Source organism: Heterocephalus glaber, unplaced genomic scaffold, assembly GCF_053883595.1.
Source record: "Heterocephalus glaber isolate CG9 unplaced genomic scaffold, H.glaber_assembly_v1.0 deba00001451, whole genome shotgun sequence".
Taxonomy (NCBI): domain Eukaryota; kingdom Metazoa; phylum Chordata; class Mammalia; order Rodentia; family Bathyergidae; genus Heterocephalus; species Heterocephalus glaber.
Window position 1 is genome coordinate 6,371,879 of NW_028258301.1, and position 21,191 is coordinate 6,393,069.

General features: G+C 50.0%; 2 protein-coding genes across 4 annotated transcripts; one reads left to right on the forward strand and one right to left on the reverse strand.

The window, feature by feature from the left end:
- Window positions 1-2,286: 2,286 nt before the first annotated feature.
- Pomgnt1 (protein O-linked mannose N-acetylglucosaminyltransferase 1 (beta 1,2-)) lies at window positions 2,287-12,552 on the forward strand. 2 transcript variants are annotated; one of them, XM_004872956.4, is made up of 22 exons: window positions 2,287-2,407; window positions 2,829-2,998; window positions 3,590-3,704; window positions 3,818-3,936; window positions 4,741-4,806; window positions 4,897-5,010; window positions 6,097-6,214; window positions 6,416-6,514; window positions 6,670-6,797; window positions 7,337-7,407; window positions 7,651-7,726; window positions 7,899-7,982; window positions 8,072-8,113; window positions 8,326-8,384; window positions 8,696-8,768; window positions 8,853-8,981; window positions 9,061-9,186; window positions 10,333-10,397; window positions 10,560-10,604; window positions 10,830-10,965; window positions 11,673-11,782; window positions 11,883-12,552. In XM_004872956.4, exons 2-22 carry the CDS (start codon window positions 2,879-2,881, stop codon window positions 11,968-11,970), a joined length of 1,983 nt encoding a protein of 660 aa, XP_004873013.1. In that variant the 5' UTR covers window positions 2,287-2,407; window positions 2,829-2,878; the 3' UTR covers window positions 11,971-12,552. The 2 variants fall into 2 exon arrangements, with proteins under 2 accessions (XP_004873013.1, XP_012923977.1); XM_013068523.3 differs by lacking the exons at window positions 6,097-6,214; window positions 6,416-6,514; window positions 6,670-6,797.
- Window positions 12,553-14,751: 2,199 nt separating this feature from the next.
- Tspan1 (tetraspanin 1) lies at window positions 14,752-19,698 on the reverse strand. Of its 2 annotated transcripts, none has more exons than XM_004872948.3 (8): window positions 19,561-19,698; window positions 19,086-19,150; window positions 16,344-16,550; window positions 16,053-16,127; window positions 15,842-15,940; window positions 15,616-15,762; window positions 15,429-15,512; window positions 14,752-15,243 (listed from the first exon to the last, which is right to left on the reverse strand). In XM_004872948.3, exons 2-8 carry the CDS (start codon window positions 19,140-19,142, stop codon window positions 15,196-15,198), a joined length of 717 nt encoding a protein of 238 aa, XP_004873005.1. In that variant the 5' UTR covers window positions 19,143-19,150; window positions 19,561-19,698; the 3' UTR covers window positions 14,752-15,195. The 2 variants fall into 2 exon arrangements, with proteins under 2 accessions (XP_004873005.1, XP_004873006.1); XM_004872949.3 differs by having other exon boundaries at window positions 19,509-19,680.
- Between the last annotated feature and the right edge of the window lie 1,493 nt (window positions 19,699-21,191).

A 21,191-nucleotide genomic window follows, 5' to 3' on the forward strand; every position in this document is an offset into this window, starting at 1 on the left:
AATTAGACCAGGATAGAGGGCTCTTCAGGAGGTAAAACTGACAGGAATGGGTGACTGATTGCATTCATTTATTTAGAATGGCATCCAATAATTTGTTCAAGAAACAAATAATGCTAGGCGTGGTGGTGCCATGAGTTGGAGGTCACCCTGAACTGCAGAGTGAGACCCTGTCTCAAAACAAAACAAAATAAAAACCCCATACCAAACCAAAGCCCTAGGTTCAATCCCCAGTACAGAAAAAAGAAAAGAAAAAATGCCTGCCCTCACTGACTACTGAATCTAAAATCCTAGAGACAGAAGACTGTCATCTGTATTTCAACAAGTCCTCCAGGTGATTCAGATGCAAGTTTGAGAACTACACAATGAGCTAAGTGATTTAAGCATCTTCTCTTTTAAATGCCACAGCTTCAGGGTGGTAGCAGTAGCTCACCGGTAGGGTGCACGCATTAGGCCTTGGAGTCTGATTCCCAGCACTGCAAACTAAACAAAATAAACTTCATAACTGATTTTGTAAGCATTAAGAGCAGAATCTGGAGCCAGGCCATTAAGGCTTCTATTCCAGCTCTCCCAGTTTTGAGACATTTTATTTATCTAAGATTGGGATAATGCTGCGATTGAACTACGCCATTAACATAGACTGGATATGTTTGACTTTCCACAATGTCAGAATTTATTATGTAACTAAATTCACAAGCTATGTCAATGTAAGCTTTTAATATGATGAATGCTCTAGATCTCTAGGCAGTCTCTAGAGTACTTCTAGGCAATACTCTACTACATCTAGGCAATCATGGCTCTTTTCTTCCAATCTTTGATTTCTGTTTTGGGGATCAAACTCATTGTTCTGCCTCACCCTCCTGAATGCTAGGATCACAGGCATCCACCACTTTATTCCACCCTTAATTACTAACACCTATAGCATATCATGTCACACAATAATACATAGGTTACAGAATAGCTAAGAGAGGGTTAACAATAGCCACAGGATTCAGAATCAGGAGTGAAATCAGAGGGCCAACAGAGATGTAAACAGTCAACAAAGGTGGCCAGATAAGATGCAAACCCCTACAGGCAGAGCTTTTTCTAGGTGCTGAGCTTGTTGAGAGCAATAAACTTGTTGGCAGTTCCAGAGGGCACACAGAGCAGGGTGCTCCATCTGAGCGGAAACCAGGATAGCTGTTGATCTTTTGACATGTTTACCAAGTGGTCTGCTAGGATGAGGGTCAGGTCACAATATGTGTGCTGCTGTACCCCAGTGTTAGGCACCCTTCCTTTTACAGGATTCAACTGAGGCAGTTTTATCATTTGTTGGTCTAGTGTATGTAATAAGATCACAGGCTGGTTCTTCTGCTATGGCTTTGATATCTCATGTGTTCCTGTGCCACTGATTTAATTTGATAACTGACATAATTGACGGTGGTGTTTTTTGTTTGTTTGTTTGTTTGTTGAGACAGGATCTCACTATGTAGTTCAGACAATACTTGAACTCACCATGTAGCCCAAGCTGGCCTGGAACTCAGGGCCATACTTCTGAGTTAGCCTCCCAAGTCCTAGGATTACAGGTGTGCGCCACCACGCTGGGCTCAGTAACTATATTTATTAGCACAGTTGATTTATTTATGTTTATGCCTTCTGAATTTTTGCGGGGTGAGGGGGATACCGGGGATCGAACTCAGGTCCTTGTGCTTGCGCAGCAGGCAGGGAAACCACTGAGCTAAAACCCCACCTCTGTTTATGCCTTCTGATTGTGCTGTGCAGTTGGGCACTGTCCTTGTCAGTAGTATACCCAACATCTGTGCTTATCTATTTGCACAGATGAGTTACCAAATCATTTTGCTTTAGCACTTGCATTCACAGTAGAGCAATGCTGTCTTATAAACTACAGTCACTGAGGGCAAGGCAGAACAAGGCCTGCTTGCCACCAACGATAGTGCCGAACTCATGGGTTACTGTGGAATCGAATGTGTTAATGTAAGTTAAGTGCTTACAGCAGAATCAAGGTTTTCGATCCCCCTTCACCTTCCAGGTGGGGTTGGGTGGGGTTGGTGGGGTTGGCTGTGCTCAGGCCTTTAGCTCTCTGGACCTCTGCCGGACCAGTGTTGGGGTCCAAGGTGCCAGGTCTCCGACTTGAATTGGGCTGGCTTTCGGGGATGCCGGGGCTGCCAGGCTGCGGACAGCGGTGGGCAAACTTGCCTTCCTCGCAGGCTGCAGACGCCCTGCCTATCCGCCGCCCGAAGCACCGCCCGCTGCCCTCTCACCCGGCGGCGGCGTCGGCGGAAGCGGGGGGGCGGGGCCGGCAGGCCGGGGCGGGGCCGCGAGAGGCATGGAGGAGGCGGAGGCCACCTCGAGCCCGGCTGAGCAGTGCGGGCCCGAGAGGCGCCCGAGCGAGGCTCGAGGTCCCTGAGCCGTGAGTGCCTCTGGACGGGGGTCTGGGAGGTGGAACTCAGCTGGGCCAGGTCTCCCCAGCCTTCTGGCGGCCCCGATCCCTGGGAGAAGAGCGGGGCCAAATAGGATGGGGCAAGGGGAGGGGACCGAGGCAGGCAGATCGCTGTTTTTTGCCCACTCCAGCGCTGGCAGGGACTGGGCTGGGTTCGTCCTTTTAGGGGCTTGAGAACCTATTATTTGGCCTCCACTCCTGGGTTCCTGATTCAGATAGTTCTCCTAGCCCCAGGGAATTTCCAGGTGATCCAGTCACCTGAAGGTTGAGCATCTTGTCCCAAATCACACAGCAAGGGTAGAGTTGCTGTGAGGACCTCCCTTATCTCTTCAGAAGGCATCAGACTTTTGGGAGGAGCACCTTACTCCATGTGATTCTCTGATCCCCTCAGATCCCTGAAATCATGGACTGGCCAGGACAATAGTGACCTCCTTATCCGGCATGGACGACTGGAAGCCCAGCCCCCTCATCAAGCCCTTTGGGGCTAGGAAGAAGCGGAGCTGGTATCTTACCTGGAAGTATAAACTGACAAACCAACGGGCCCTGCGGAGATTCTGTCAGGTATAGAGGTGTCCCAGGGGCCCCTCTCAGCTTTCCCTAGTCTGGACTATGGCCACTGGGACCCACCTTGGCTGACCCCAAGCAGAAAGAGACCGTAGGTTCCTAGAGGGGAAACCTTTTGGTCATCTTCCTCCCAGGTAATGGTCTAGACCCCGAGTTCTGGAATCAGAACCCAAGTCCAGTCTCCTAGGCTTCTGACAGAAACCTCGAGACTGGTCAGGAAGCCTGTGCCCAGGGATACACACCTGTCAGGCAGTTAGGCTGGGATCTGGGTCTTTTGATCTTCAGCTTAGCTCTGAGCATCTGTAGCTGAAGCACCTCTAGGAACTAACCACAGAGAGATCAAAGAAAGTCAAGGCCTCAAATGGAACAGTACAAGAGCTCTGGGTAGGGAGGGTCCTGATGAAGGGGGAAGGAATGGGGAGGTCCCCTGGAGCAGGTGACAATGAAAGTAGGCCCTAGACTAGGGCAGACATAGAAGAGACAGGTATCAAATTCTCCCTGTGTCCTCACTACTACCAGGGTCCTCCTTTCAGGATCCCTTTATAATCAGACATAGTGTGCCTCAGTCATCTCCAACTCTCCCTTCAGACAGGGGCCGTGCTTTTCCTGCTGGTGACCGTCATTGTCAACATCAAGTTGATCCTGGACACTCGTCGAGCAATCAGTGAAGTGAATGAAGATCCAGAGCCAGAGCAGGACTATGGTAGGGGCAGGCTGAGGATGGGACCCCTGGGATTTCATGCCGAGAGTGGCAGGCGGATCCCAAAGGTTATGACTGCTGAGGAGACTGTGTCTGTGACCTGTTGCACCCCACAGATGAGGCCCTAGGCCATCTGGTGTCCCAGCAGCAAAGAGGCAGTGGTCCCCGGAGAGTGTTGGATGTGGAAGTGTATTCAAGCCGCAGCAAAGTATATGTGGCAGTGGATGGCACCACGGTGAGTGGGCTGGGGGCGCAGCTCACTGCTTGTGGGGTTCCCTATCTGAGTGGTAATTATAACCCGGTCAATTTCTAGCAGCCTGAGTGTGGAGCCCTTGGTTCCTCATCTTTAGTCTGGGACTAATGACTTCCCTTTGTCAGCATTAAATGAAAAAGTATGTGAAATATCTTATATGTAGTGAAATCTCAAAAATGATAATTAGGGGTTGGGGATTTAACTCAGTGGTAGATTGCTCGCCTAGCAAGCATGAGTCCCTGGGTTCAGTCCTCAGCACCAAAAAATTAAAAAGCAGAAAAAAGAAAAGATAATTAGGAGGTAGTTAATTCACTGTTTATTTTGTAATCATTCCCTGGTCCCTTCTCTGGCCTTAGCCTGGGGTTAGGCACTAGGGACTTGTTGGACCTGCCCTTCCTGGATAGAGTGGATAAAGGATTGTGTTTTCTGCAGGATGAACTGGAGATAATCAGTGGCTTTAGGAGCCATGGAAGTGAGGGCTATAGAGAGATTTGATCTCTTCTGATGGGGCTTCCGAGGAGACTTTCTGGAAAAAGCAGCTTTCAAGCTAAATTAGAAGAGAACTATGAGGGCCAGGGATTTAGCTCAGTGGCACCATGCCTGCCTCACAAGCGCAAGGTCCTGAGTTTGATCCTCAGTACCAAAAAAACAAAAGAGAATTGTGAACAGTGGCATGGGTGGGAGGGAAGGTTTTGTGCAACTGGTGTTTTTAAGTGCCATAAGTGTTTTAAGAGACACTTTGACTACCATAGTGAAGAGTTGGACATTTTCTCTGCCTTTTTCTAGGTGCTGGAGGATGAGGCCTGGGAACAAGGCCGAGGCATCCATGTCATCGTCCTTAACCAGGCTACGGTAAGGTTCTTGGGGTAGGGGACAGGGAGGACTGAAGCTGATCTCTCTGTGCTGGTCACGCGAACTCATGAGAGGTGTGTCCTCTGCTAGGGCCACGTGATGGCAAAACGTGTGTTTGACACATACTCACCTCACGAGGATGAGGCCATGGTGCTATTCCTTAACATGGTGGCTCCCGGCCGAGTGCTCATCTGTACCGTCAAGGTCAGTGATTCTACCCTGGGTCATTCACTAGCCTCCAGCTGTGATCCTGTGCATGGAAAGTGGCTTCACAGGAAAGAGACACCTTCCCTGGGTCCCTGTCCGATAGAGCATAGTGGGAAGACCCTCTGAAGAAAGGTGACTCCAGTCCCAGCCTTGGTGTTTTTGTTAGTTCGATAAATAGTTATTGAGCACCCACTGTGTGCCAGGTATGGCTCTGGGTGCTGAAGAGACAATGGGAAATGAGACAGAGTCTCTACTCAAGTGAAGCTTACATCGCAGCAGGGTGAGGTCAACAGAAAACAGCCAAATAAATAAGCAAGAGACAGAACGGTGGGGTTGTGTTCTAGAAAGGGAAGGCCTCTGTCAGGAGATCTGGAAGAGGAACCTTCTAGGTATAAAGCATGGTGAGTGCAAAGGCCTTGCAGTGGGGAGGTGCCTAGCAGGCTTGGAGGACTAAGAAGCCTGAGGAGCTGGAGCAGAATAAGGGAGGGACGAGTGGTGGGGAAAGATGGTAGAGATGCAGAAGAGAGAGATACAGCTCAAGTGGGATCCAAGTATGGTACGGACATATTATTTGGGAAACCCTGGATGATTCTCAAACTCTCTAAGACATCAGTTTTTTTTCTTTTGTTTTTTGTGGTTTTGAGACAGGGTTTTGCTATGTTGCCTAGGCTGGTCCTAAACTCCTGAGGTCAAGTGATCTTCCTGCCCCAGCCTCCTGAGTAGCTGGGACTATAAGCATATAACACCTCACTCGGCTTCAGTTTTTACATCTGTGAATGACAGTGACCGTAGTGACCATAGAGGGTTATTGTGATTACTTAATAAACCCCAGGGCCTTCCTACTGACCTCCTTTCTTTTTTCGGAGACAGGATCTTGCTAAGTTGCTCGGGCTGGGCTTGAACTAGCCATCCTCTTGCCTCAGCCTCTCAGTGCTGGGATTATAGGCATACGCCATCACACCTGGGTTAATGCGTTAATTTAAATAAAGATTTATTTACATAGTGCTTGGTATATAGTTGGTATTGAGGTAAGATCTCCTGGAAGCACACTAGACAGGCTGACCACCTTCTCTGGTCCCCTAGGATGAGGGATCCTTCCACCTCAAAGATACGGCCAAGGCTCTGCTGAGGAGCCTGGGCAGCCAGGCTGGCCCCGCCCTGGGCTGGAGGGACACCTGGGCCTTCGTGGGACGAAAAGGAGGTGCCATCAGCAGAGGCTGCCCACCCTGTAGTATCAAGGGAGGAGCAGAACCCCAGGAGATGGGGTGGGATGGGCTGGGCTGGGGTGCGGGTATATAGGAGCTGGGGCCAGTGGGTTAGCTGACAGTGGGCAGGGGGATGGGAAGAAGCCCCCAAACTGGAATCCAGGCCTCTGCTGGCCCTCATTCCTGCGCCCTGCCAGGTCCTGTCCTTGGGGAGAAACATTCTAAGTCACCTGCCCTCTCCTCCTGGGGAGACCCAGTCCTGCTGAAGACAGATGTTCCCCTGAGCTCGGCTGAAGGTGGGGTTAGTGGGGTCTGGGCTCTGGGGCAGTGCCTGGGCAGGGGCTGGGCATTTAGAGCCTCTTTATCTGGCTTTATTCCCATCACTGTGTGCTTGGGGCTTTCCCAACCAAGCTTGTCTCATGCCTCCATCCTGTCAACCCACCCCTCCCAGAGGCAGAGTGCCACTGGGCAGATACAGAGCTCAACCGCCGCCGCCGGCGTTTCTGCAGCAAAGTTGAGGGCTATGGGAGCGTGTGCAGCTGCAAGGACCCCACGCCCATTGAATTCAGCCCTGACCCGGTGAGTTGGGCCTTAGGAGTGTAATTTGGACTCTTTCCCAGCTGCAGGGGACACTAAGAAGGATCTAGTTGGGCTTTTTCTACCCCAGTCTGGGAGGAAATCAGATGCTGAAGACTTTTTTTTTGGTACTGGGGATCGAACTCGGGTCCTTGCACTTGCGCAGCAGGCAGCGAAACCACTGAGCTAAATCCCTGGCCCCAATGCTGAAGATTTATACTGAGCTCTGAGAAACAGGGTGAGGTTCAGGGACGAAAACAGGTGAATCCAGCGTAAGAAAGACCCTCTGGCTGGGCGTGGTGGCGCACTCAGGAGGCTGAGGGAGGAGGATTGCCACGAGTTTGAGGCCATCCTGGGCTACACAGTCAGTTCAAGGCCAGCCTGAACTACATAGTGAGAGCTTGTCTCAAAAGAAAAAAAAGACTCTCTGCCTCTTCCCTGTCTGCTCTGGAGTCCCCCACTGCACCGAGAACTCTTCCCTAAGTGGTAATTCTAGTTTGAAGAGGAGATAAGGCAAGAGCTAAAAGTTGTTTCTCACACAGCTTCCAGACAATAAGGTCCTCAATGTGCCTGTGGCGGTCATTGCAGCAAACCGACCCAATTACTTGTACAGGTAAGCCTGGGAGTGGGCTGTACCCAGCCCTGAACAGGAGGGTCCTTAGCTAGGCAGAGAAGGGGGTGCTTAGCTCATGTTCCTGCAGGAGGAACTCCTCAAGTGGGCAAAAAGACAACAGATTCTAGACTCATTCCCTGTATAGAGACCATGCCTTGCACAGGGAATTTGAGCCCATTTATAAACACGGGAGCCCTGAGGTGGGAGGACAAAGAAGCCCTGACTCATCCTTGGACTCTCCAGGATGCTGCGCTCTCTACTCTCAGCCCAAGGGGTGTCCCCACAGATGATAACAGTTTTCATTGATGGCTACTATGAGGTGAGTGGGACTTGTGGGGCATCGGAAGGGCTCTGAGCAGCTACAATCACTGAGGATTGGCAAGATGACAGTCCAGAGTAAGACTGTGAAATGTAAAGGGCTTGGCATGTGGGACCTGCAGAGATGGGTTGGGAGGTGGCCTCACCTGATGACCAGTGACCATGCCCCCCAGGAACCCATGGATGTGGTGGCACTGTTCGGTCTGAGGGGCATCCAGCACACTCCCATCAGCATCAAGAATGCCCGTGTGTCTCAGGTACTGCCTAGGCAAGGATGGAAAGAGCACACACTTGGCTCTGTCCTCCACCCCAAAGCTCATGTGACCTGTTCCCCCTTCCCTCCCAGCACTACAAGGCCAGCCTCACTGCCACTTTCAATCTGTTTCCGGTGAGTACTACGGATCCAACTGTGGGCCTGAAGAGAGAAACGTGGGCATGAGGTCTAGTCCTGCTATATAGGAAGCTCTTCCCTTTACCAGGCTGTATCTTCTTATCTGGGAAACAGGAGTAGCAGTGGCTGCGAAGTGGGGTGGGGGTGGGGGGCCCACATGACGATGAGAGAGGCCCCCTTGGGATCATGATGTCCCCCTACCCCTTCAGGAAGCCAAGTTTGCTGTGGTTCTGGAAGAGGACCTGGACATCGCTGTGGATTTTTTCAGGTGAGCGGCCCTCCATTTTAGTACCTATAAACCATGTGGAGCTTTGCTTGACTGGGCCTCTGTGGAAGAAAGCGGTAAGGTGTCTTTGAGAGCTTTCTGGAGGAAATGAGTTCAGAAGTGGGGGAAAGCCTGAGCAAAGGTAGGAGGGCAAATGTTGAGGCTGGTGTAATAGATAGAAAGGGTAAATGGAGGTGGTGAGGATTTGAGGAAAGGAGGCTGGGTTCCTGAGTCCCAGCTGCAGCTCTGCCAGTGTCACATGTGGCTGGGTTTGTCTTTGCTTCTCTATGAACTCTTGGACCTGGCTTTCTCAGTTTCCTGAGCCAATCCATCCACCTGCTGGAGGAAGATGACAGCCTGTACTGCATCTCCGCTTGGAATGACCAGGTAGGCTGGGTGACCAGGGATCAGCCAGGAGCTGGTTTGTGGAGGTCCAGAGCTAATGCTTCCCACAATGGCCCTATGTTCCAGGGATATGAACACACAGCTGAAGACCCAGCACTACTGTATCGTGTAGAGACCATGCCTGGGCTGGGCTGGGTGCTTAGGAAATCCTTATACAAGGAAGAGCTTGAGCCCAAGTGGCCCACACCGGAAAAGGTATCCAGCAGGGTAGGGTGAGTAGGAGTCTCATACCAACCCAGAACTTCTAACCTTCATAATCTTCCACGTCCCCCAGCTCTGGGACTGGGACATATGGATGCGGATGCCTGAACAACGCCGGGGCCGAGAGTGCATCATCCCAGATGTCTCCCGATCCTACCACTTCGGCATTGTTGGCCTCAACATGAATGGCTACTTTCATGTGAGCAGGACATAGGGGCGTTGGGCACAACATGGCCATAGTCAAGGACATGGACTCTGGAGCTATCCTGCTTTTGTCTCAGTTTATTTATCTTTAAGATAAGGACACCAGGGCCGGGGATTTAGCTCAGTGGTTTCACTGCCTGCTGCACAAGCGCAAGGACCCAAGTTCGATCCCCAGTACCAAAAAAAAAAAAAAAAAAAGATAAGGATACCCATAGGGTTATGAGGTTTAAGTTAGTTAAATATATGTAATTATATGTACTTCTGCCTCCAAGCTTTGGTCCAGTCCTGCAAGCTCTGCCCTCTCCTGTCCTTATAAATGGGAGGGAGGGGTTCCCTCAGCCTAAAGTGAACAGGGAGGTTCCCAGACCCCCTGCATGCGGCTGTGTCTAGAGGGCCACTCCCCAGTTACAGCAAGGGGACCTTTGAGACAGCCCAGCTCAAGGAATGGACCAGTTTGGAACTCCTCTAAGTTAGGAAGGTCCCCAGAGGGCAGCTAATACAAGAGGCCCCTCATCTCCCAGCGAGGTCACTCTAAGCACCTGAGTCACAGCAGGGTCTTCCCTCCCAGCCTAGTCTGTCCCCCTTCCTACCAACTCCAGCAGAGCCAGTTCTTGACTCTAGAACAAGCCCATGGAGAACCACTGGGGTCAGGGGCTAATTCACAGGTCAGTAGCATGCACTGCCATGTGAGCATAAGCTCTCTGGCATTAGTGGAGTTCAGCTGGGAGAGGTGGTACACTCCTGTAATCCCAGCACTCAGGAGGCTGAGGCAGAAGGATTGCCACAAGTTGGAGGCTTCATAGTTAATTCATGGCCAGTCAACTACATAGACTCAAAAAAACAAGGGCCGGGGATTTAGCTGACTGGCACCATGCCTGCCTCATAAGTACAAGGTCCTGAGTTCAATCCCCAGTACTAAAAAAACCCAAAAAAACAAACAATAGTGAAAATAAAAAGTTCATATTAAAGCTACTAAGAGTTCACCAAGGATGCGACAAAGAGGATGGAGGTCAGGAAGAAATCATATAACGCTTTCCAGGCCCAGAGCTTCATTTGTATATATGTAGACATGAGTGTGTTAGTGAGCGGGTATGGGCCAGGCCACATGAGGCCCTGATTTGCATCCTCACACCCATTCCAGGAGGCCTACTTCAAGAAGCACAAGTTCAATACAGTTCCAGGTGTCCAGCTCCAGAAGGTGGACAGGTGAGGGCAGGCATCAGGGCAAGAGGGAAGATGTGTAGGAGACTTGATGACCAGTCCTCAGCCCCACTGCCCCATTTTTCCATGAGACCCTTGCCCTGCCTGCTGCTACCCATGGGGCCTGAGGGCCTGCCCCCTCCTGACTCATTTTTCCCTCTCCTTCAGTCTGAAGAAAGATGCTTATGAAGTGGAAATTCACAGGTTACTCAGGTATGGCCTAAGGGATGTGTGGCAGGGAGTAAGGAGTCAAATATGGGGTTCCTGGCTTTGTCAATTGTGGAGCTCTGGGCAAAATGAAAATCAGGCTTCCTAGTTCAGACATTATTAAGAATTTCAAGATGGCAATAGCAGAGCATTAAACCAAGCCGAGGGCCCTGTGTGACAAATCCATGAAGTGTGCCTTACCTTGGGCTCACCCTCCACCCTCTACTGCAGTGAGGCTGAAGTTTTGGACCATACTAAGTACCCTTGTGAAGACTCCTTCGTGCCAGACACAGAGGGCCACATCTATGTGGCATTCATCCAAATGGAAAAAGAAGATGATTTTACCACCTGGACCCAGCTTGCCAAGGTACCTGTCTTAGTTACTTTTCTTGTTGCTGAGATAAAGTACCTGACACCCAAAGTTAAAGGAAGAAAGGTTTATTTAGCTCATGGTTTGTAGAGGTTTCAGTTCATTATCAGGTGGCTCCAAGGCAGGGTGGATTCACAGAGGAGAAACTGTTCATGGTAGACAGAAGGTAGCAAAGCAACAAGTGATGACCACAGATCTTTCTATCCCTTATATCTTTTTTTTTTTTGGTACCGGGGGATCGAACTCAGGTCCTTGGACTTGTGCAACAGGCAGCAAAACCACTGAGCTAAATCCCTGGCATATCCCTTATATCTTATCCAGGATACTTAGGGCAGGTAGCATTCACACCCTTAATCCTAGTGTCCTTGACCCTAGCATTGTACCATATGTCACACACTGTAGATCCAGCCACCTCTGAAAAAGCCCCACCTATGACCACATGAGGCTTTATGGGGGTATCTAAACACAAACCATAATAGTACCCCAACACCACACCCACCCAGAAGCACACCGTCCTCACGTGGCCCAAGATTCAGGTTCAACCTCAGAACCTCCTCCTCATGCTTTCAGAATTCTTCCAACCCCTTTGTCCAAATTCATGTTTCTGAAGATACCACCATTTGCAGATTGAGATGGCTACTGAATTCTCAGTGGTCTCCTTCCATAGCTCCCTGACCCATCTCTCTCTGTCTTACCCCTGCCAGTGCCTCCATATCTGGGATCTGGATGTGCGTGGCAACCACAAGGGCCTATGGAGATTGTTTCGGAAGAAGAACCACTTCCTGGTGGTGGGGGTCCCAGCCTCTCCTTACTCGTGAGTGACCCTTTTCTACCCTGGGAGATGGGAGCCTAATGGGACTAAGGGATGTAGCTAAGGACCTCTTCCCTGTGTGTAATTTTCATGTATCTTCCAGAGTGAAGAAGCCACCATCAGTCATCCCGATATACCTGGAGCCACCTCCAAAGGAGGAGGGAGCCCCAGGAGCTGCAGAACAGACATGAGACCTCCAGAACCCTGCAGGGCTGGGTACTGTGTACCCCTAGGCAGGCTAGCCCTACAACCCATCCTGTAGGATTTTGTAGATGCTGGTAGGGGCTGGGGCTGGTTTGTTTTTAACATGAGACTTAATTACTAACTCTAAGGGGAGCATTCCCTTGCTCTAGCACCCCTCTTTCTGAGTTTAAGGTCTATTTATTTACTTCCATGTTGGAGAAGGGCAGGAGAATACCTAGGAATCTTTGGGATCCCTGGGCAGCTGATCATGCCCTTTTTGTATACCCCCTCCTTCTAGGCCTGGCTCAGACTCTAATGTATTTATTGACTGTCCTGAGGGCCTTGGAAATAGGCCTACGGAGGGCCTTGATTCCTTTCTGGGCTGGAATGCTGGCCTGAGGGTGAGGCTGGCTCTTACTCAGGAAACTGCTGTGCCCAACCCATGGACAAGGCCCGCTGGGACCCATGTGCTGACACAGACTCACTCAGAGACCCCTAGACACTGCACCAGGCCTCCTTTCAGCCTCCTCTTTGTCCAGATTTCCAAACCTGGATAAAGTGGTCATTGATTAAAAAAAAAGGAGAAAATCTCTGGTGATGTGTCTTGTGATTATGAATTTATGTGTGTGAGGGGGGATGTAGAAGGAGGAAAGAATCATCTGGATGGATGATTTATTTATTTTTTTTTTAAAAAAATTTTTTAGGTTCTGGGGATCGAACTCTGGTCCTTTTGCTTGCAAGGCAAGCAGCGGAACCACTGAGCTAAATCCCCGGCCCCCCAATTTTTTTTTTTTTTGTACTGGGGATTGAACTTGGGTCCTTGTGCTTGCGAGACAGGCAGTGAAACCACTGAGCTAAATCTCTGGCCCATGGATGGATGATTTTTTTCTGTTCTGTCTCTCACAGGATTTATTTTCCATTTAGGGCTATTTGGCCATCAGGAGATGCTCAAGTCTCAAGCTTCAGAGTTTTTCCCCAGGCTCCACTTTAGCAAAGCTGACTTTAGCCCCACCCTGATTCCTTTCTGGGCTGGGATGCTGCCAGGATGGGCTGAACTCTAAGCAGCTTCCCTAAAACACTTCCCCACTGTTTAACTACCCAGTTGGTTCCTGTCTTGTCTGAACCAGGTACCTGTCCCCAGAGAGCTGGGGAGAACAGAAGGGATCCTCAGGGTGGGAAAGGGAATGGGAGAGCAGCAGGTGGACATAGTGGACATAGGTGGACTGGGTCCTATGGAGGTGACTTTGTGGGAGAATACTAGGCAGGCAGGGGCTAGGGCTGCACTGCAGGTGTAGGAGCAAGGGTGTTTTTGGCCCATGAGTTTTTGGCCTTTTGTATGCAGAATGCCATATCTGGGCATAAAGCAAAGGGCCATGGCTTTCATCAAATTCTCATACAGCCATGGACTCAAAAGAGCACAAGAAGAACTGAGTTAAATATTCACCAGAAAATGGATGGGATTGTCCAGAGGGTAAGATAGTCCAAGAAAGGAGACCATGACATTGAAAGGATTTGTGGACTTAGGATCAGGAACTGAGTGTAGAGTATCTGTTGAGAAATGGCCTGCTGGCTATAGAGCTTTGGCCAGGAAGGCAGAAACTTACTAGAATTCCTGCCCTTGCACCTGTTCTTTGTTCCTGTTACCCCAACCAGTGCCTGGAGCTCAGCTTGGCAAAGGCATCAGTGGTGTTGGCTTGGACATTTCTCGCCATGCTGACGCCTTCAGTGTTTGCTGGTTCTAGAGATAGTGTTTGAGGCAGCAGAATAGCCAGGTTGAAAATCAGTTAGCCCGTGCTGAGGTAGAAGCCTGCCATTGACAAACAAACCCTTTGTAGCTGCCACACAGACACCTGGAGGGGTAGTGTGTGGGCACAGAATTATGGCAGATGGCCAAGGTGGGCCAGTTCCTCACCCTACCCAGCACCCTCGCAGGCCAAAATTGGCTTTCAGGCTCTGTGACTGCAACCATGTCAGTTCCTTTCTTGGCTCAGCAGTTCTGGGCTGCCCTGGAAAAGTCCAGGAAGATGGATACAGTGGTCCAAGGGGAGCAAGGAGAGACTGGTTAGTCAGGCTGGGCTTTGCCTGCACCAGGCACTATATCCTCCTGCCATAGCCTTCCTCCTCAATGCTGTCACTCCTGGTTTGACAATGTTCAGGTCTATCTCAGGGGCATTCTGGTCAGGTGGTCCTTCAAGTAGGGCTGTCACTGTGCCCAGGACTGAACCAGGCTCTAGAGTCAGACAGTTGGGTCTGAATCTGGGCATAATTCTTCACTGTGGGACCTGGGCAAATCACTTGACCTTTCAAAGCCCAAGTTTCCTAACCTAAAGCATAGCAATAATTAAGACTAAGAGATTAGGTCCTTAGAGCACTAGGCAGGCCAACACCAAAGAATAAAAGACATTCTAAGATCCCGAAAGCAGGGGCATTGCTTAAGTTGGCAAGGGTAGGCACCACGGACCTTCTGATGGGATTCTTTCCCTTTGACTCGGTCTCCTCCCTGACTTTGGCACAAGCTTGTTATTTTCACAGCTTTCCAGTTCAGTGCCCCCACCTAGGAGGGGAAGTTTCAGGCCAAAGTCCTCCCTTGCTCTAAGAAGACTGGCTGGCCCAGCTCTCACTTCCTCGGTGCCCTCTTGATCATCCCTCCTAGGCCCGTAGCCTAAGTCCCCACCCCCACCCCACTTCCCTTCTGCTGGCTTTGAAGGGGACTTTTGTGTCGCCAGCCCCACAGGAAATCTGAAGGCAGTTTAGGCAAACTGGACCCCTCTCCCCATGGATACACAGAGTCCAAATAGAAACTTTTTATTGGTTTATAAGATCTGAAGTACCATCTATACATCCACCTGTGGCTCTCCTGATTTTGAATATGCTCATGATATAAAGTTCCTTTCTCTCATTTCCCAGCAGACTACTGGGATCATCAAGAGTTCCCTTTGGCCTAGTAGGGTGTCAAGGATTGAAGGAACAGATTGAAAGATAGGCAGAAGAACTGGCTTCATTAGAGGCTTTGGCATAGGTGGGCTTCAAACCCATCAACAGAAGGAAAAGTCAGGCACAGCCTAAATGGGTTGGTCCCTACTTAGGCCCAAGACCAGAGCAACAGGGCCAGGGCCACTGCAGCCCAAGTGACACTGTGAGATCTCATCCCCATGATGATCATGGATCCTTGACTGCCAGGGTACTTCTTCCCGGTTCCCATGTGCACAGTAGTGGCAGAGGCAGAAGCAGACTTATTTCATATTGCAGTACAGATACAAGGAAACACTCATGGCAGCCAGCTGATAGGGGAGGAACAGAGAGAGATGAGGGGACATGATTGGAATCCTCAAATACAGTGTATCCCAGATGGGCTACCAGCACCAAAAAAGAAGTCTGTCTCCCCCAGAGAGGCCTCAGAGATGAGTCTAGAAGCACAGGTGTAGTGGCAATTGATAATCCAGTCCAAACCTTCTTGTCAGCTTACCTCCAGGGCTGCAATTCCAGCTGCTACACCACCCACAGTGATTGCATTGGTTCGGATGTTATTTAGAAGTTGTTGGAAGCAACCCTTGAGGGAAGGAAGACAGCATTTATAGTTGGCAGCTGTCCTACCCTCATTTGCTACTCTAAGGCCAGTGAAGTGGTCCCCACCCTTTTATACCAGTTCACACCTGTACGGTACTCTCCTCGGCCTTCTTCAAGGTACAAGATTCCTCAGCTGTGCCATTGATGCAACAGAAGGGAGGAAAGGTGTTATTATTCTTGAAGTAGGGTGAGTCCTCAAAATCTGTGTAGTTGTTGAATCCACAGCACTTGAGCTGGAGACAAGGTGGGGTGGATGGTCAGTAGGGCCTTGCTTCTTTCTCTCCACCCTTAATCCCCCCCAGCCCACCTTACCCCTTTCATGGTGGAGTTCCACACTTGGGTGAAGTCATTACTGGAACCATAGTCTTTCTTGATGGCAGGCACTACCAGCCTTGACAGGAATTCCTCAGCCTGGGTAGGTCAGGCCAGTGTTTAGGGACTGGTAGGGAAGGTGGTCTTTCACAGGCCACAGCCCACTTCCAGGCTTTACCCAGTCTTCCCCCTTCTCCCATCCCAGCCTCACCATTGTGGTATACACCAAAGCCACCACAGCAGCTGCAAGCTCAGCAATGAAGATGATGAGGAGGAGGATGAAGAACTAAGTGGGATAAGAGGGGTCTAGTTTTAGGGAAAGACAGTTTCTTACATTTTCCTCCCCCAGCCTATCCACCGTCCCTTAAAAAATGAGGCAGGGAGCCCCTCTGCCGAGACCCCCAGAGTCCAAAGTAGTTTTGGGATCCCCAGGGCTGGTGTCAAGGGTGAGGGGACCCTTAGTCATGGGCCTGTGGAGCTGGGTGAGCTGGGTCTGACACACCGTCATGAGTGCACACTTGTTCTCAGACAGAGCACCGTAGCAGCCCAGGAAACCAAGAACAAAGAGCACAGCACCAGCCGCGATGAGGAAGTAGCCCACGTTGACAAACTGCATGGCACTGGAAGACTGCGACCCAAACATCTTCATGAAGGATGGCCCATCGACTGACACCCAGATTCCCACAGCCAACAGGGCTGCACCACTCAGCTGGGAACAGAAAAGTGAGGCAGGCTTTGAAACAGTGCTGACAAGCAGCTCCGTCATCCACTTGAGCCAGGGGGATGGGAGCTAAGAAACTTCCCCTTTCATTGACTGGGAAATCTGACAACCTATCATACAGGGAGGGAAATATACTTTAGTGCCAGAATGACTACAACTAGGACATCCATAGCCAGCACCAGGCTCACACCTGAGCAGATATAAATGAGATCAGGGTTTCTAGAAATATCCACAGTGTGGAAGGAAGGACAAGACTGTCCCTGACTTTTGCCAGGGTCCTGACACATAGCTGGGAGTAAAAATAGGCAGATGAAGGCTCAATGCGTCATTTCCTTTCTGGACTATGGGTGCATAGAACACCTCTGTCCTCTGACAGGTAGAATCGAGGGTGGTAGCTTTGAGCAAGCACAACATCATCACAGTAACAAAGGCAGGACTAAAGTTTACACCTGCTACCAACCATGAAAAGGGCTGAGGTTGAGAAGGTTCACTCACCGTAAGCCCCTAGCTGGCTCCCCTTTGAGATCAGATGCCAGGCCTGCTCCTCATCCCCCTAGACCTCCTTGCCTCACAAATGGAAACTGAGGGACAGGGTGGGAAAGGCTCATCAGCTCAACTTAATCCTCAGAAGGAGTCCTGAAACTGATGGGGCAGGCCCTACCTAATTTCCACAGCTCTTAGGGGAAGGCAAGGCTTGGGAGCATAAATCAGCCTAACACCAACTTCATGCCCAGTTTCTACCTTCCAGTTATAGAAACTGAGGCTAGAATTGGGAGTATGGTAGCAAACTGTGGCTGGATCTCATGTATGTTTGCCTAAGGACCAAAGCTGGCCTTCTAGCCTGTAGGATCAAATTTCAAGGAGCCTGCTGGTCTGCCCTACCCTGCTCTGGACAGCCTGGGTAGTTCTGGGCAACAGAGGCAGAAATCAAACAAGATTTGCCTTTAACCCCTTCAGCCCAGAGTCCCTGCTCTCCATATTTCTAGAATCCTATTGCTCCCTTCAGACACATGAATAAAAGCTAATTTCTTGCAGCTAAAAGAAGCCCAAAGTACAGACCACACTAGAGGGAGAGTATGCTCACCCCAGCCTGACCGTGCCAAATCATACTCCAAACCAGTTTACACACCACATTTCTATTCTTCACCTTTTAATCACTAACTCACTTAATGTGGCTCTAAGTTCTTTGGTGACATCCTGTGCTAAACCCAGTGATCACTTCACAGGTCTTATCTCCTGGACCTCACTGCCATCTTACTCTCCTAGTATTTCCCCCTTCTCTCTTACTGTTCCTTCTCCATTTCCTTCATGGTAGCTATTTTGCTTATCCCTAATAATCCAGGTTTCCCAGATTCACTTGCTGTGAGTGCTCTCACACACTCCCCTGGCTTCATGGGCCGCCTATGGGTACATGACTTTCAAATATCCATGGCCAGCTCCAATCTGAGCTGCACCTTTATTGGGTAACCAGCTGCCTGTGGGATACCCCATTCCAACTCCCTATGTTACTCATGCCAGAAATATGAGCATCATCTCTAAGACCTCTGACTCTCTTAACCCTTGTATCACTCAGCCACCATCATGGGGCTTTGTCTAGTTTGTCCATTTCTCTTTATCTCCACCACCTTCTCCAGGCTTTACGCCTCATTGGCTGCTTCTCTAACACGCCCTATATAATCTGTTCCTGGTTTCCTGAGCAATATCAAATTTCATTACCTCTGAGTTTTTATGCATGTTTTATAGCTCCCCCACCCTATGCAAATTCCTAGCTGCAGGTATTTCCTCCAGGAAGAAGTCTCCCACTAGGCAGGGTTCAAGCCCCTCCAGTGGACTCCCTTAGCCCTCTGTTGAAACCAGGCATACCACATTGCAATTAGCTATCTACTTGGCTTATGGACCTGAAGTCGTGGAAAGTAGAGAATGTCTTGCTAACCTGCTACCCCAGCACCTAGCACAGAGTTTTAATCAATGAATGTTTTGTTTTTGTTTCTGTCTTGAGGTTCCTGGGTATTGAACCCAGGGCCTCACAAACGTTAGGCAAGTAAGCTACCACTGAGCTACATTCCAGCCCCATCAATAAATGGATGTTGAATGAATAAAGACTGCCTGAGGCAGAACCTTTGCTCTAAGGAGACATAGGCCCTGTCTCCTTTCAACTCCCCCTTGTACAGAGGGCCACTAAACTGCCTCCTACACTAGGTGAATTTAGGCAAGCCCCTCCCGAAATACCTCTAAAAAGGGGAGAAACCTTCCTGTTAGCTTATCCTGCCCTGCCCTAAGCCTTCACTGAAGGGAAGGGATACCTGGTCCAAAGCTTCTCTGCCCCACTCCCCACTGTGGGAGAGCTTCGCTGCTATTAGGACCAGAAATCAGCATTTGGGGAAAACTTCTGCATTCCACTCAGAAGGGAAAACTGGCAGGGCAGAATGTGGGCAGAGTAGTCTTCCATTCCCCAGCTCAGCTCTGCTCAGTGTGTCCTGCTCCTGTAAGAAGCCCCACAGAGACCATAATCTTTGTACTTACGAAGATGAGTGTATTGAAGATAATCGTCATGGTTTTAAGGAAGCTGAAGCACCCCATGGTGGTTCCTGGCAGGCAGGGATGTGAGAGTTAGAGCCTTGTGTCCCCCACCATACCTGGGCCAGTCCTGCCAGACCCCAGTATCCTGGACCCATATCTCAAAAACCTTTTCCTACACCTGGATTCTGACGCCTCAAGACTTTTCTCAGTTCCCATCGTGACACTTGTACCCACTCTGCTACTCAGACCCTCTGCCAGCCCTTCACACTGAGATCCTAACACCCCAAGTTCAGGCACAGGGATCACAAGCCTGACTCCCTGCACCGCAGATCACTCCATGCCCTCTCCTAGCATCTCCTGGGCTCCTCCCCAGACCAACTCCAACCCTTTCAGTACCCTCTCCATAGCCCTTCCAGCTGTTCAAACCTGTTTCCAGATTGATATCATTTCATAGGATACTCCTGTCTGAAGCCATCACCTGTTCAGGGTCCTTGGCAGCAAGCTCTGAGAGGGATCTGCTGAGGCACAAGAAGGGACAGAACAGCTCTCAGGAGGTGCTACTCAGTGGTCAGGCAGAGGGACAGGTTGGTACACCACTGTTCACCTGCAGGTGGAGAAGGTGCTTTAAAGCGTCCTTCGCCCGCCCCCTGGCCCCACCCATGGCCAGTCAGCCTCCCCTTGTCCCTGCTGCCCCCTGCTGCCTGCTGGCTGATGGATTCCCACCACCATGCAGCAATAGGCCTCTGCCTGGAGACGTTACCCATGGGCTTTGCCTTTCCTGATCTCAGGAAAAGTGTGGGGATGGGGCCAGAGGGGCCCAGAACTTCCGTGTGCCCTTCACACAACAGTGCACATACGCTTCTTCCCCACCGTCAGCGACTACACTGCTATCTACGGGCCGTTTGTGCTCACCGGCCCACACATCTGCCTGGGTTGCCATCCATGTTTACAGAGCAAACACACAGTCACATACATAAACATCTACTGGTGCTTCTGGTACTACTGATGTGTACATATCCGTACACGCTCACACACACACAATTTTCAAGGAAATGACCAAGGTTTGGCAGCTTTTGCTGTCTCCTCTGAGAAGCAAATAGTTTCTAGTCCTCTTCCTTCCACAAACCTCAAATTTCCCCCTTTTTCTCCTCCCTGTCTTTTCTCCTCTCTTTTCCCTCCCCACATTTTTCTTTCCTCCTCGCCTCTCCACTCTTCCAGCATGCCGGGGAATCTTTTTTCTTTCTGCCAGCAGGGGGCACCACGGTTCCATAAAGGAGTCGCCTCACTTCCAAGGCTCTAGAACCCGCATTCTCAGTGACGCTTCTGGGGCTGCCTCAGGTCCCACACCCACCCTCCCGTTCCTGAGGGAGAGGTGCTGGGAAGTCCTGGCGTTCCAGTTACTCAGACCAGGTGCTTGAATCCTGGTTCTGTTATTTCTTAGCTGTGTGACTCTTGGAAGCATTTCTGAGACCTGTTTTTAAGCCTCTGTTTCCTGATCTGTATGACAGAACAGTTACGGGGTTTAAAAATGAGATTTTCTTTTTTTTAATTAGCTGTCATTTTTTAATTTATTTTTTTGGTACCAGGGATCAAACTTGGGTCCTTGGGCTTGCGAGACAGGCGGTGGAACCACTGAGCTAAATCCCCTGCCCTTGTCATTTATATTTAAAATAAATTTTATTTTATTTTATTCCATTCCCCCCTCAAGCCCCCTCCCCTCCCTATGTACAAAAGCTTTGTTTCCATTTTTTCCTTCTATTTTCACTTTTTTCTTGTCCCTTCCTTCCTTTCTCCCTCCCGCATCCCTTGTTTCCCTTCTCATTTGAACACTTTCTTCCCATAAAATGAGATTTTTCTTCCCGCTCTGGGACATATGAGCATGAGCACAGACCGAAGTCAGAAGGGAAGCAGCCACCACCAGAGGGACATGGGATACAGGAAGTGTCTTGTATATTTTATTATTATTATTATTTTGTGGTGCTGGGAATTGAAGCCAGGACCTTGCACATGCTAAGCAAGCATTCTACTACTTAGCTACACTAAGGAAGTGTATTCTTAAGTAGTCTTCCTTTTGTGTGTGTGTGTGGAAGTATTATATACAGCTAAATT

What these genes read in the sequence shown, in the direction of transcription:
- Pomgnt1 (XM_004872956.4), top strand. Translation starts at nt 2,879, where the DNA reads ATGGACGACTGGAAGCCCAGCCCCCTCATCAAGCCCTTTGGGGCTAGG. An exon ending in TTGAATTCAGCCCTGACCCG is followed by an intron (nt 6,798 to 7,336) that starts GTGAGTTGGGCC and finishes TTTCTCACACAG; the next exon opens with CTTCCAGACAATAAGGTCCT. An exon ending in GAAATTCACAGGTTACTCAG is followed by an intron (nt 10,605 to 10,829) that starts GTATGGCCTAAG and finishes CCTCTACTGCAG; the next exon opens with TGAGGCTGAAGTTTTGGACC.
- Tspan1 (XM_004872948.3), bottom strand. Translation starts at nt 19,142, where the DNA reads ATGGGGTGCTTCAGCTTCCTTAAAACCATGACGATTATCTTCAATACA. An exon ending in GGAACTCCACCATGAAAGGG is followed by an intron (nt 15,763 to 15,841) that starts GTAAGGTGGGCT and finishes CCTTGTCTCCAG; the next exon opens with CTCAAGTGCTGTGGATTCAA. An exon ending in CCGAGGAGAGTACCGTACAG is followed by an intron (nt 15,513 to 15,615) that starts GTGTGAACTGGT and finishes CCTTCCCTCAAG; the next exon opens with GGTTGCTTCCAACAACTTCT.